Source organism: Hydra vulgaris, chromosome 03, assembly GCF_038396675.1.
Source record: "Hydra vulgaris chromosome 03, alternate assembly HydraT2T_AEP".
NCBI lineage: Eukaryota > Metazoa > Cnidaria > Hydrozoa > Anthoathecata > Hydridae > Hydra > Hydra vulgaris.
Genome location: NC_088922.1, coordinates 852,781 through 867,780, shown reverse-complemented (window position 1 = coordinate 867,780; position 15,000 = coordinate 852,781). Strand labels below are relative to the sequence as shown.

The following is a 15,000-nucleotide window of genomic DNA, read 5'->3' as shown; positions in this document are numbered from 1 at the left end:
ATCATTAAATTTTTTTTTCACAACCATGCACGCATGCATTATAACAAATTATTATCAGTCTAAAGCAAGTTCTTAACAGTAGAAGACCAATCACTGATCTGTTATCATTTGCCATACTTCAAAGTTATTACCCACTTCATCCCTATTTTTGGTTGCTGTTATAATATCTTTATGCATAGTTGTCACCAGCTATTCTTTAATATCTAAATATTTTAAAGTTTGCTTTTCAGGATTATCTTTAAAATCTATTTTTAAGGTGTTTTTTCATTGATAAATAAAAACATGTGACTCATAATATCAAAATAAATGTTAGTTAAATATACATATTTCATTAGGTTTTGGCTCTAGGTGTTTTTTCATTGATAAATAAAAACATGTGACTCATAATATCAAAATAAATGTTAGTTAAATATACATATTTCATTAGGTTTCGGCTCTAAATGGAAATAATAATACTCAAAACTCATCGATACAAGTTGATGAAAAAAAAGAATCTTTCCCGAAATTAAAGCCAGTTATCAAGCAACCAGAAACAAAACCATCTGGAAATCGACCCAAGACAGCTCTCTTACCATCTGTGGCAACATTGAAGCCTTTGCAACCTTTATCAAACACTGAAAAAGACTTTGAAAAAGATGCTGATCTGTTTCCTCATTATGATTATGTGGCAGACTCACCTTCTAAAACAAATTTAGATATTTCTGACCTGTATGCATCTCCAATGAAAAATAAAAATGATACTATTGTTGAATCTGAAGATATTTATCAAACTGTTGGTGCGGTAAGTTTTATATTTTTATAAAAAATATTTTCTATAACAAGTCACAAAAAAAGTTACTAAAAAAAGTTAAATGGATTTTTATAGAACTAAAAATATAATCGTAATGATGACAATAATTAAATAAGAATTGCTGTCATGATAACTTTCAATACATAAATTTTTCAAATTTTTCTATATGGGCAACTTGTTTGTATTAAAACTAAAAAGCATGAAAAACTTCAACAACAAAAAATTTTATAAATAGTTAATACAAAAGTTATTATTATCTTAATGGTGTTATTACTTTTGTATGGATGCTATAAGCAAGTCCATTAAATGAGCAACAAAATGGTCATATTAAAACTAAAAAACATGAAAAACCTATATAAATGGTTAACACAAAAGTTTAAATTTTATGTTTGCTTTTTTTAATTTTGTCCTTTGGCTAAATCTGCACAATTTTTTTATTCAAACATGTTTATTTATTAGGTTTTACGGCTGTCAAAATCATTACTTTAAGTTTGAAAGTTAATTGAATTTTTTTTTACATTTTAAGCCTGTTGCAGCAAGCGAGAATTTTGGTGAAAAAATTCAAGTAGTAGCATTGTATTTGTATCGCGCAAAAAAAGATGACCATTTAAGTTTTAATAAAGGTGACATGATAAGTGTCCAGCAGCAGCAAGATCAATGGTGGTTTGGCGAGTGTCATGGGGAGGTTTGCTGGCTTTTAATTTATTTTTGAATTTTTTAAAGTATTTCAAATTTGTGTTGCAAAATTTAAAAAAAAAATTTAGAGTGGATGGTTTCCTAAATCTTATGTTAAGCCGATTGGTGTTGATAATAGTCCTTCAATTGAGAATATTGGAACTATTATCAAAAAAAGCGCTTCTGAAGAACAAGTTGTAAATGTGTCTTCTACAATTGATAAAGGTAATTTCAATGTAATAAATGTATGTTATTTCATTCTGTTGCTTAGTGTTAGAAAATTATTACTGGACCAATGTTTTGTCACAATTTTGGAGAAATACATATAATTCCAGGTACTCAAATTTTTATGATCTCAAACTATATCATTCGGTCCCTGGAAATCCAGAAATACATATAATTCCAGATACATATAAATATAAATAATACATATACATATAATACATATACATATAAGTACAGAGAAATACATATAACTCCAGAACTCAAATTTTTATGATCCCAAGGTATATCATTTGGTCCCTGGAAATCTTTTAACCGATTACTAATAAAATTCTCCAGTTACGTTGAACAATAACACAAACTTTGTTAAGTCAAATCATTTTGTTGTCCCCTTTCAGCAAGTTTTTTTGGATAACTTAAACTTTTTGTTGGATTATTAAAGATATTGACATAATTTAAAAAATTTTAAAAAAAGAAGTCTAAATATGAAACATAAATAACTATAGCCTAATATTTTCTTTATTTTATTGTTTTATTCAGATCTGAATAGAATAGATCTTTATCAAACATAAAATAATGCTATAAAAGATTATAATGTTAAAAGTTAATGTTAAAAGATAAAATCATGATAAAATGTTGAAAAACAACTATTTTATAGTTCAATAAATTTCTAGATAAAAGACTGCCTACCTTTTAGACACAATTCTATTACCAACAATAAAGAAATCATTGCATCACTAAACTTTTTTGAATGTTATCTTTTGAATGTACTGAATGAATGCCATCTGTAACTTCTTACATTGAAACATTAGTATAATGGTGTAAGTTTGATGTATATACTTAAGCATTGAATAAAGAAAAATTGCCTTAACTCAAACTAATATCTCATATCAGCTAAAGTTTGACCTAACAGGAATTCGCTTTAGTCAAATATTCCTTAAGTTCAATCATTTTCCTTGGTCCCTTGGAGGTTTGAGTTATTGGGAATCAACTGTATTGTTGTCTTAGGGAATTTTTCTCAAGTTCAAATTTATTGAGAATTATAGTGCTAAATTTTCTAAGGTTTTTCTTCTTGAAAAGTTTTTTGCATTACAGATGTGCATAAAATATGATTAAATATATTACTTAATGTTTAAAAAAAATGTTTATCTCCTTGTACATTTGTCACTACTTGTACATTTTTTATCTTTTTAAAATATTAAAATTTACAAAAAGTTGTTTTCTCTTTGAGTCCATTTTTACAATTGTAAATTAAGAAATAGGCATTGATTAGATATCAATGCCTATTTCTTAGATTAAGTTAATTAACATCTGAGGTATTCTTAAATTACAGGTAAGGTATTCTCAAAGTAAACTAAAATGACCAAACACTATGAATAACTCTGTTTTGGTCCATACAAAGTATGTATTGAGTATTCTGTACAATTTCTTCAAAAATAAGTATCCTATACAACTTTCAAAAAAATGTTCTGTACGATTCCTTTATGAAAAAACTTGTTTTTTGTTGTTTGTTTTTTTAGAATTTTTTGGATTAAACAAAATAAATAACCGTGCAATAAATTTATGTAACATATTAGAATGTATTAATGAAACTCTTGTGTTTATCTTTATAAAATTAAGCCCATAGATGTAATTTATTTTCAGAGTGTATTGCATTGTACAGCTACTCTGGTCCAGATGGGGACTTGACATTTAATGAAGGTGATACAATTTTAGTTCTTAATGATGATGGAGAGTGGTGGAATGGTTATTGCAATGGTGTTATTGGGATGTTTCCTGGAAATTATGTTCAAGTTATAGAATCGAAGGAATTTAGAGTAAAGAATGTTTAAATTCTGTTTATAGTATAATATTAACATAAATATAATTTATATCATAAATTATAACATCAAATATTTATTTGAAGTTAACTTAGAACCAAATTAATTTGGATTTTTTTTTTTACCTTATGACTTAAAATCAATTTGAAAGAATATTTTGAGATTTTTTAAAAATCTCAAAATCTCTTTCAAAAATCAAAAATCTCAAAATGCCCAAACCAAAACTCTTAGTCCGTGCATTTATTTCACATGTACACTTCTTTCATGTTTTACCTATTTAAGTCCGTCAATGTACGTACACTACTTGTTAATAAGCTTTATAGTTGCTTCAAGTTAATTCTAAAAAAAAAATATAATATAATAAAAAGAAAACGATTACATCAATATTTTAAACATAAGATTATATATTTAAAATAAAATATATATATAAATATATATAGATATATAAATATATACATACATATATATATATGTATATATATATATATATATATATATATATATATATATATATATATATATATGTATGTATATGTATATATATATATGTATATATATATATATATATATTATATATATATATCAACCCTCGGAATTAGGGTCGGCATTCGGCAATGCCGACCTAACTGCTGAAAGTGTTTGAGGTTGGCAAAAAATTGCCGACCTCGTTTCTATGTTTGTAAGACCTTTATATCAAATAATTTTTGCTGACCTGATGCCGACCTCTAAAAGATTGGGGTCGGCAAATTCTGAGGGTTGATATATACATATGAATTATATATATACACACACAGTCACGATCATAAGTTTGGAACATTGCATAAAAAAACACAGTTTTCATTAAATTATTCATTTATTTTATCAAAATATATTAGTAACCATTACAATTGATAAAAATAATATCTTTGAAACATTAATTAATGTTTTATGAATTGAATACTAGAAGTTATTATTTGGCATGATGTCCTTTAGCATTCAAACAATTAGCTAAGCGGGTAGGCATAGAGTGATTGAGCTTTCTCAATTATTCAGGGGTCATAAGTTGAGTCCATACCTGCTTAATTTTTTCTTGTAGATCATCATGAGGGTTTTTCTTGACTTCGTTTTTAAGATGATTCCAACAGTTTAAAATGGGATTGAGGTTGGGTGAGGCTAGGGGTCAATGATCTCAACCCCATTTTCATGTAACCAACTGCTTACAAGCTTGGCTTGTGACAGGGGTGTTCCGCCATGCTAAAAATTGTGGGTATTCATAATCTTCATGAATATTTTAAGTTTTTTTTAAGTATTTCAAAATGAATATGGCTATTTATTGTGGTTTTATCATGCGTAAACCATAAACCACCACTTTGATTCGCTGTAATGGCAACCCATTAGGGTGTTGACTTTTTGGTAAATTTTTGGTATCTCCAGTTTCCTGGATAAAAAACAGATGAACTTTGGTTTGAAAGTAGCTAAGTCATTGGTTTTATTTAATTTTTGAAAAAGGTCACCCACCATGACCCTTGATCACACACTGGAAACTGGAGATTCCAAAAAAGTCAACATCCTACAATGCATATCATGATTTTAGGCCAATGTTTTACAATAGAAAGCAAATACTGGGTTGTATTGCTTGGAAGACAGGCATCTAACACTTGTAGAATGACAACTAAATCGTTTGATTAGTGATTCATCACTAAATGTTACATCCCCTCAATCTTCCACTGACCAGTGCTTATATTTTTGACAGAATGCAATACAGTTTCTAATATTTTTTTAAGAAAGGCAAGGTTTTTTTGCCGGAACACGGTTATTTAAGTTAAATTGTTTGCACAAATGTCTTTTAATTGTCACAACACTTAGTGTAACACCAGTTGGGAATATCTCAGATGAAATTTCAGAAGCACTGCCAAATGGATGTGCTTTTGCATAACGGTGAATACAATTATCTGCCCTTTGATTCATCACCTTTGGTCATCCAGTTCCAACTTTGCTTTTAAAATCACCCGTTTCTTGATATCCCTTTGCACATATATATATATATATATATATATATATATATATATATATATATATATATATATATATATGTATATATATATATATTTATATATATATATATATATATATATATATATATATATATATGTGTGTGTGTCTGAAAAATATTTCAAATATTTTTGCTTTCAATAAGTCTGCAAGCAACCACTATTACGGTTTGAAGTTACTGGAAGAGAAAGATGAAGTTTATAGAGCAAGATAAAAACTAAAAGACGACTTAAAAGACTGCAAATTATATGAATCAGGAAATCAAGATGAAGGATGCGAATTTTAAAGAACTGATATTTGAGAAAAAAAACTAGACGAATAAGACTTTTTAGAGCACTTAGGAACAGCCACAGAAAAAAGAACGAGGTTTTATTGAATAACGAGTAACACGACAATTAGTTTTAGTAGATGGCACAAGAGACGCTAGCTCTTTAAAACAGTGTCCATTATAGTATTTGTAGAAAAGAGAAAAAAAAAGCAACATTACGGCGATGTGATAATGGTTGGAGATTGACTGCAAGAACAGATCCAACTATGTTGACAATGCAGCTTTGCACCTTGTCTAAAACAGAAAGGGCATGATTGGCAGATCTGCCCCAGATATGGCAACAGTATTCCATATAAAGGATTTGAGATTAATAGAGATAAAGAATAGAATACAGAGTAAGAAAGTGACAAGCACAATAAAGAGATGCAACGTTAGTGGATGCTAATTTTGCAAAAGATTTGATATATGGTTTCCAAGAAAGATAGGAAGTAAGAGTTAATCCTAGAAGATGAAGGGTAGATGACTCATTAAGTACATTACCATTCATAAATATAGGAAGATCTAAACTATTGCAGTAACGATTGTCTGAAAAAATTTGGGTTTTATCTAAATCAAAGTTCACCAGCCACTGAGAGTCACATGCTGTAGCAGAAGAGAGATCCTTTTCGAGCTCAAATGCCCCCTCCAAGCAATCAGAAAGTGTTGGATTCTTATCAAGATAAGAATAAATGGTAGTATCATCAGCGAACAATGCGACATTTGATGTGAGAGTTTCTTGGAGATTGTTAATGTAAATTTAAAAAGTATAGGGCCAAGGATAGAACCTTGAGAAACCCTAAAGGTATAAGATATAAAAAAGAGTCCTGTTAATCAAGGACAACTTTTGTACTATGATTGGAAAGGAAGGATTCAATAATCTTAAAAATGTTACCTAATACAGTGAAGAAGAAAGCTTATAGAGAAGACCAGCATGCCAAACTTTATCAAAATCTTAAGAAATGTCAAGAGCGATAGCCTTAACCCCTCCACCTCTATTGTACGATAAAACTAACAGATGCCGCTTTTCAGCATGCTCTAAAACAAGACTCTGATAATCACTTGTTAAATAGTTTTGAAAGTACAGACGACAGCTCTTAAGAACACTTCTGCAAGACTATAACTGGTATTTTTTTCCGACCACAAGCTGTAGAAGAGTCTAAGCAGGAAATCACTTTAGATACAGAAGCTGGAGTAATACGAATGTCAAGCAATGGATCAACCTGGTTAATAGCTATATCAGGTAGAACGTACTGTGGAATCAAGAGATAATATTGATGAGAAGTTATTAGGAAACAATTCAGCTTTGTCTTTAGGTGAGGTGACAAAATCTAAACCATAGAGGAGAGGTGGAACAACAGATTTGCCCTTATTATTGATACTGTTAAAGGTTCTCCAGAGGTCATAAGAGCCTAACTTTTGAGTTAAAATACTAGGTTTCATAACCTGAAAATAGCATGCGTTAATGTTAGACAAAACCTTTTTACAATGGTTTCTAGCATTTGTAAAGTGACATCTTTTTTCTGGAGAATTATTTTGCTGATAGATATGGAAATAATGGTTTCGATTGGAAAATGCAGCAGCACTATGTGAGGAAAATTATGGAGAAGAGTGAGGCTTGACTTGGAATCTTGGGGGCTTGACTTGGAAAAGAATCATTGAGAGGGAATGAAAGATTCCATGCCAGCCTGAATTCAAGAAGTCATATAATTAGCACATTTGTCTGCAGGAAGACAAAAGATAAAGACAAAAGATAAACCCAAGGGCCATTCCAAAGAAAATCATGGAAAGATTCCCAGTCAGCTTTATGGTTGTTGTGAGAGGTACGATGATAGGGGGATTTTGAAGATGAAGAAGAATGAGATAATAGTTTTAGAGAGATCAAACCGTGATCAGAAACACCTCAGGGTAAATGTGGAGAATCTAAGCACTGACTATGATCAGAAACAAGACATAAGTCAAGTAGAGAAGTTGGAAAGTTGACTATTAGAGTAAGAGATAGAGGAAGGCAAAAGTTGTAACAAAGGACTCTAAATGTGGCCTCAACAATGCACACCAAAAGTACAAACAGGGATATTATCCATGTGCAACATTGCACCAATAGTACTCTGATATTGTACAGCTGTTGATAGAATCAGTCTCTCCGAGAGCTACCACAGAGTTCCGGAAACCCGACTACCAGCTGGTCTCAGAACTATAAAACTGAATATTAGTCTAGGATCCAGCATTCAATATCCTAAACTGGAAACAATGTATTATAAATATATTGCACCAGCCTAATAGATGAAGAAGGGTTGTGAGGCTGGTAAACATATAAAATCTGTATACCCCTTAAGTCTTTGTCTAGGTCTTTACTCAACCAAGAGCCCTAATGCAGGGGGTGTTTTAAGTCGAAGTTGATTTCTTCTAGCCTTTGCCTAAAAAAGTGACTCCTACAATGCAGCAGGACATTAAGCAGATTTTACTGAGTTACATGTAACCAGTAGCAGGAAAACCTAACCTGACTTTATATTAGAAAGCAGAACAGATAAACTAGTAATAGTAACTAAACAAATTAAACATTAACTTAATTAACATGAATTACTGTTAACATGAGTTACAAACTTTTTTAGTATTAATATGAATAAGCAACCATAATAATAAAATTCATCTTGATAATTAGTTGCATAAATTTTGACATTTTGCCTCATGGTAATTTCAATCATGATATTTTGGTTTTTGTTTTTTTTTTATATTTTGCAACCAAATGAATTAGCATAGCAGAGTGTATATATATCAACTGATTTATATTGGGAGAACATGCAAGAGAGCATCTTGTTTATATATAAACTTCTTGTTATATCGTATCGTTTTTATCTTGTTTATCAAAACTTTTAATATTGTAAAAACAGGTAATATTGTAAAAACAGGTAATATTGTAAAAACAGAGGCAATAATAACAAAAGTAGTTGAACACTTAAAAAGTCATGCTATAAAAAGTCATGCTATAAAAAGTCATGCTATACCTTTGGAAAGTTGGGTTAATAGGAAACCATTTATTTTTTTTAAAAGAAAATGACTTCTGGCTTAAAATAAAGCATATTCTTTAGAACATTGTATAAGTTATTTGACTTGCATAAGTTATTTCAGTTTTCCTCCCAATAGTAAGTAAAACTTTGATATCTTATATCGAAAAGTATGATCATTTGAATAATTATGGACAGTAGTGTGTGTGTGTTTATATATTTATATATATATATATTCATATATTTTATATATATATATATATATATATATATATATATATATATATATATATATATTTATATATATATATATATATATATATATATATATATATATATATGAAGAGCTTATTTCCAAAACATGGCATGAGTAATTTTATTATGTGCCAACTTAAATTAAAAAATTTAGTTAACATGAAAAATAACACATTATGGGTTAATTATTATTTTTAATTAAAGCGGCACATAAAATCGAAATTTCTTATACCGCGTTTGGTAAATAAACTCTTCATACATATATATATATATATATATATATATATATATATATATATATATATATATATATATATATATATATATATATATATATATATATATGTATATATATGTATCATATATACGCCTTAAGCAATTTTACGTAAACAGTAAGCAATTTTGTGTAAGCAGTAAGCAATTTTACGTAAGCAGTAAGCAATTTTATGTAAGCAGTAAGCAATTTTACGTAAGCAGTAAACAATTTTATGTAAGCAGTAAGCTTTTTTATCGTTTTTTGTCTTTCAAATTATTCTATAAACAGTTAAATAAAAAGAAGTAATTAATTTTTAAAAAAAACCACATTAACTTTTGAATGACGTGTAAAAATATTTGTCACAAAAGTTTGAATGACAATTATGTCAGATATAAGTGCTATTTAGTAATAAAAAAAAAAAACATCCTCTAATAGTATTAATAAAAAAGAAGTTAATTAACATTTAACTTATTTTGCAGTAAATAATATTATTGCAGTAATTTAAAAAAGTTAATGTCTTTGAAAAATAAAAAAACAAAGAGAATTTTATGACATTAAATTTACATTAGGCTGTTGCATTAAGCTTTTTTTATTTAAAACAAGGCCTTTATATATACACATGCACACACACACACAGTTTTTGACGCTATATAAATAGATTGTTACTGAAAAGTAATATTTTTACCCAGATAAATTTTTTTTTTTTAATTAAAGAAGGAGTTAGCTTCTGTTGTCACTAAGTATGTTGCAAACAATAAACATGAAGTTTCATTGAATGTTGGTCAACTTGTACACATTCATATAATGAATCCTAGTGGTTGGTGGAAAGGTGAAGTTCAGGTAATTTATAAAAATTTTAATTACAATAATTTCTTAAACTTCAAAAACTATAAAAACAAAAAAAATTAAATTGTTTTTTATTTTTTATTTTTCTTTGATTACTTTTTTATTTTTCTTTGATTACTTATGAATTTTATATTATAGAACTGATTTATTATTATATGATGAATTAGTAGTTAAAGTTTTAATATTAAAGGTAAATAAATATTATCCTAAAAAAAGGGGTTGTTTTTTTTGAAAAAAGTTTTATAGGAAATTGGCAGTTTTTTTTTGTTTTGTTTTTGTTTGGCTTATTATGAATAAAATTTCTGATTAAGTTGAGATGTGTGGTCAGATGTGTGGTTAAGTTGAAATGTGTAGTCAGATTTGTTATTAAGTTGAGATGTGAAGTCAGTTAATGTGTTCTCTTCAAGATAATAAAGTTAAAATCAGATATAAGAAATGATAGAGAAAGTTAAAAGAATTTTTTGAAATTCAACAGTACTTATAAAAATTAATAACAAGTTATAACAATAAAATTTTGAGATATTAAAGCAGAAGATTTCAAACACTTTTACGAAGTACAAATTTTCTCAAAAAGTTCATTTTTTCAAAAATTTAGCAATTTATAAAAAAGAATTTACTTGTTTATCAATTTAATAAGGTTCTGTTATATGCTGAATCATCAATCATCAGTTATATGTTGAATCGTCAATCATCATATGCTAAAACATCAATCATCATATGCTGAATCATCAATCATCACATTTTATCTCTGCACATATTCTTGAGAACATTTTTTAAACTTTGCATTTTGCAAATGCACTTTCTCTAGCTTAAGATTTCTTTTTTACCTCTGATTACTATCTTCTAAACATTTTTATTATCACTTGGTAAAATCACTTGATGTAATGCTCTTACTAGAACTTTGTTTATGCTAGATAATTATTTGTTTTTGTTGTTGATTAAAGATTAAGTTTATTTGTTTTAACTTCGTAATAGGCATACTAATTATCATTAATTACATATAATTATAGGTAAGAGGAAAAAGCAAACCTATTGGTTGGTTTCCATCTGAAAATGTCAAGTTAAAGTCTAAAGGAGATCAACTAAAATCTCAACAAAAAAGCCAGTTACAAATGCAAACTAAAAATATGGATTCAGAAGAAAATTTGTATTCTGTTCCAACAAAGAAAAAAGGTTACATTTGTTTTTTCTTCATATTTATTATTATTAAGAAAAATAATAAGATGATTGAATTTGCAAATTGCAGATTGCTCGCAATCACAATATATCTTTTAAATACCTCAAACAAATTTCTGTTGAATCAGATGGAAAATAAATATATATTTATATTTAATATTTAGTATACTTAATATTTATATAATTCATACTTATCATATTTTTATATATATCAAGCAGCTGTGACTCAGTATTAACAGTTCAGTAGGAAGCCACTGCAATCAAAGAGGCTATTTTTTATTAGTGGTGTAGTGATAGTTAAATAACATAATTAAATATTATAATTAAGAATCTATTTTGTTATAAAGGATCCGCAAGTGTCAAAACGAGTTGTGTTTATATTAAAGAGAATGTTTTCAAAAAAATGTCTCAGCAGAGTTTTTTTTAATAAAACCTACAGACTTAATAATTTAATCAAGCTATTTAATTTTAGGAGTTCTAGTGTAAAAATGACATCATAGTAGAAATATTTTATTTATTTTTTTAATGTTAATTATTTGAAAATTAGAAAAAAACGTTTATCTTAATTTTGGAATGATCAGGGTTAGGGTTAAGGATATGGTATGTATAAATATACTAAAACTTTGGAACTAAACACGCAGGAACAAGTTTTAAAGTCTGTAGGTTGCATTAAAAAAAGCATGTATATATTAATGATTTCTGACTAAAATGGTGGAAAATGATGACAATTCCGCCCAAATATATATTTTAAATCTTTTCTTTAATATAACACAACTTGCCTTTGCACTTGGGGATCTCTTTAACATAATTTTTCAAAGTTATAATTTGAGTCACAAAACTTGTGCAAATTATTTTTGAACTCTTGGTTGAGTACTGTTGCACCCTCCTAAACTTGTGTTATCAAAAGATTGGTGCTTGACTCGTTTTTTTTGTTGTTGCTGAAATTTAGAGGACTCTTTTTTTAAATGATCAAAAATACTTGTTTAAGATGCTGCATATGCTATTGTTATCAATGGTTGGGTTATCACTTTTGTTTTCAAGTGCACAATTCAGTGTTTTTGAATTTGGTGCTTTCTTTGAATGTTGTCCTTTGCTGTTATTTTTTGTTAATTTTTTCATTATATCCAACTTGATAATTAAATCCAAAATATGAATGAAAATATTTTATCTTAGATATCTTAATACCTAATAAAAAAGACAAACTAGGTAGGAAGATTCCTCTAAGAAAAGAGACAAACTAGAAAAGACTTGAAAAGGTTCCCTTTATGAATAAATAAAATATAATTAGATAAAAATATCTTGCTGATTTTTTGTTCCCTTAAATATTTTTTGCATCAGAAAATTATTTGTTTACTTCCTCCATCATAGTAATATCAAATAAAGGGTAACCATAGATACATCATAGAAACCGGATATTGACAATTTTATAACCTTGTTTGAAGTTATTATTTATATACCAAATAGTTAAACCATCTAATGGAATGTGATCATTAAATGGAATGTGAAAATTTGGTAAAAAAATGTGAAAACATTTTGTTGGTAAACTTCATGATAAAGATTGTATTTTAATATATATTTGATATATTACTAACTTAACTATTGCTAACAAATATTGTTGCTAGCAATGTAATTCAGTTGCATTAAATACTTTTTCCATAAAAGTAAAGCAAGATAAAAGTAATAGATCTGCTACACTAAATTTGTTTCTTTTTGCAACTATTTTATTTGTCAAGTTTTATTTGTTTTTGAAAGGTTAAGAAAGTGTTGTTACAATAAATTTGAAAAATAATGAATAGTAGCCTTCTCAAATTTTCTACTCACCTCAGGGAGGTGAGTTGAAAAGTAATAAGTTTTGACCTCAACAAGGTGAATTGAAAAAAAAATTGCAGCGTTCTTTAAATTTTATTATCATAGCATAGGCACTTCTATTTTGAAAATCATTTTTTTCAAATTTTCAAAAATGATAATATTTGATAATAATACTGTTAAAAGAATTATGTCAAATAAATATTAAATTCAGACTTATGTCAAATATTTATCTTCATCATGTCAAATATTTATCTTCATATCTTTGTTATATAAATAAATGAAGAAAAATTTGACATTATATAATTTGATTATTTAAATAAAATCTTAAATTGTGTAAGAAAACATTGTTTTATACTCTGGATCTTTTTTATAAATTTTGAAAGTGTGATTTAGGGAATTTTTGATTCTATGTATTTTTATAATTCACAAAGTTTTTTTATTCAGAGTTTTTTTTTCAGAGATTTTCAGGGAGTTTTTTACAGGGATTTAGGAAGTTTTTTGATTCTGTGTATTTTTACAAATTTAACAAAAATTAATTGTTATAATTTTTTTTTATTATTGTTATTATTACAAGGTTCAGTTTTAGAAATGTGGTAAATTCTATAATAAATAGAAATATTCAAAATTTTAATTAAATAATAAATAATTTTAGCAGCATAATATATATACTTAAATATTAAAAAAAAAAAATTTGTTTAGATCAATATAAGCAAGTGTTGGCTGTCTTTTCATACACAGCACAGAACGAAGATGAACTCACTTTTTGCAAAGGAAGTATGATAAATGTTTTGAGCAAAGACGGAGAATGGTGGAAAGGAGAGTTGGATGGTCAAACTGGTGTTTTTCCTTACAACTACGTGCAAGAGTTGCAAAGTGATCTTTCAACGAGTCAGTGTAAGTAAGACACAACATCATCTAAGATTGTTAATAGTGTTGCTTCCATGTTTAATTTTGAGGTTTCAACATTGAAAGTTTGGCAGTACATGAACCACTGAAAAACTATGAGTTGCTTTTATTTTTTTTAATATTTTACTCATTTATTTATATATATAAATATATATATATATATATATATATATATATATATATATATATATATATATATATATATATATATAAATCACATAATGATATTTTATTATCTCTAGAAGTTTTTTATGTTTATAAATATTTAAAAAAATATTTTGAAAATATATCTTATTTAATTTTTTCATCTAGAGTTTATTCTTTAAAATAAATCTCACTCTATATATATATATATATATATATATATATATATATATATATATATATATATATATATATATATATATATATATATATATATATATATATATATATATATACATATATATATATATATATATATATATATATATATATATATATATATATATATATATATATATATATATATATATATATATATATACATACATATATATATGTATATATATATACATGTATATAAATATGTATATATATACATATATATATATATATGTATATAAATATGTATGTATGCATATATTTATATATATATACATGTATATATACATATATATATACATATACATATATATATACATATATATGTATACATATGTATATATATATGTATATATTTATATATATATATATACATATATATACATGTATATATACATATATATATGTGTGTATGTATACATATGTATATATATGTATATATATATACGTATATATATGTGTGTGCGTTTGTGTGTGTGTATATATATATATATATATATATATATATATATATATATATATATATATATATATATATATAT

General features: G+C 26.6%; 1 protein-coding gene across 5 annotated transcripts in view; it reads left to right on the top strand.

Annotated features, from left to right (window-relative positions):
• The window catches only part of LOC100209603 (intersectin-1), a 104,759-nt gene that overhangs the window by 53,933 nt on the left and 35,826 nt on the right, over positions 1 to 15,000 (top strand). For 4 of the 5 annotated variants that reach the window (XM_065792019.1, XM_065792020.1, XM_065792018.1 and 1 more), the window contains exons 21-27: positions 428 to 781; positions 1,317 to 1,475; positions 1,555 to 1,690; positions 3,332 to 3,504; positions 10,073 to 10,198; positions 11,215 to 11,377; positions 13,889 to 14,083. In XM_065792019.1, the coding sequence (XP_065648091.1) occupies positions 428 to 781; positions 1,317 to 1,475; positions 1,555 to 1,690; positions 3,332 to 3,504; positions 10,073 to 10,198; positions 11,215 to 11,377; positions 13,889 to 14,083 (1,306 nt within the window). The remainder of the gene's footprint in view (positions 1 to 427; positions 782 to 1,316; positions 1,476 to 1,554; positions 1,691 to 3,331; positions 3,505 to 10,072; positions 10,199 to 11,214; positions 11,378 to 13,888; positions 14,084 to 15,000) is intronic. The other variant, XM_065792023.1, reaches the window with a different exon arrangement.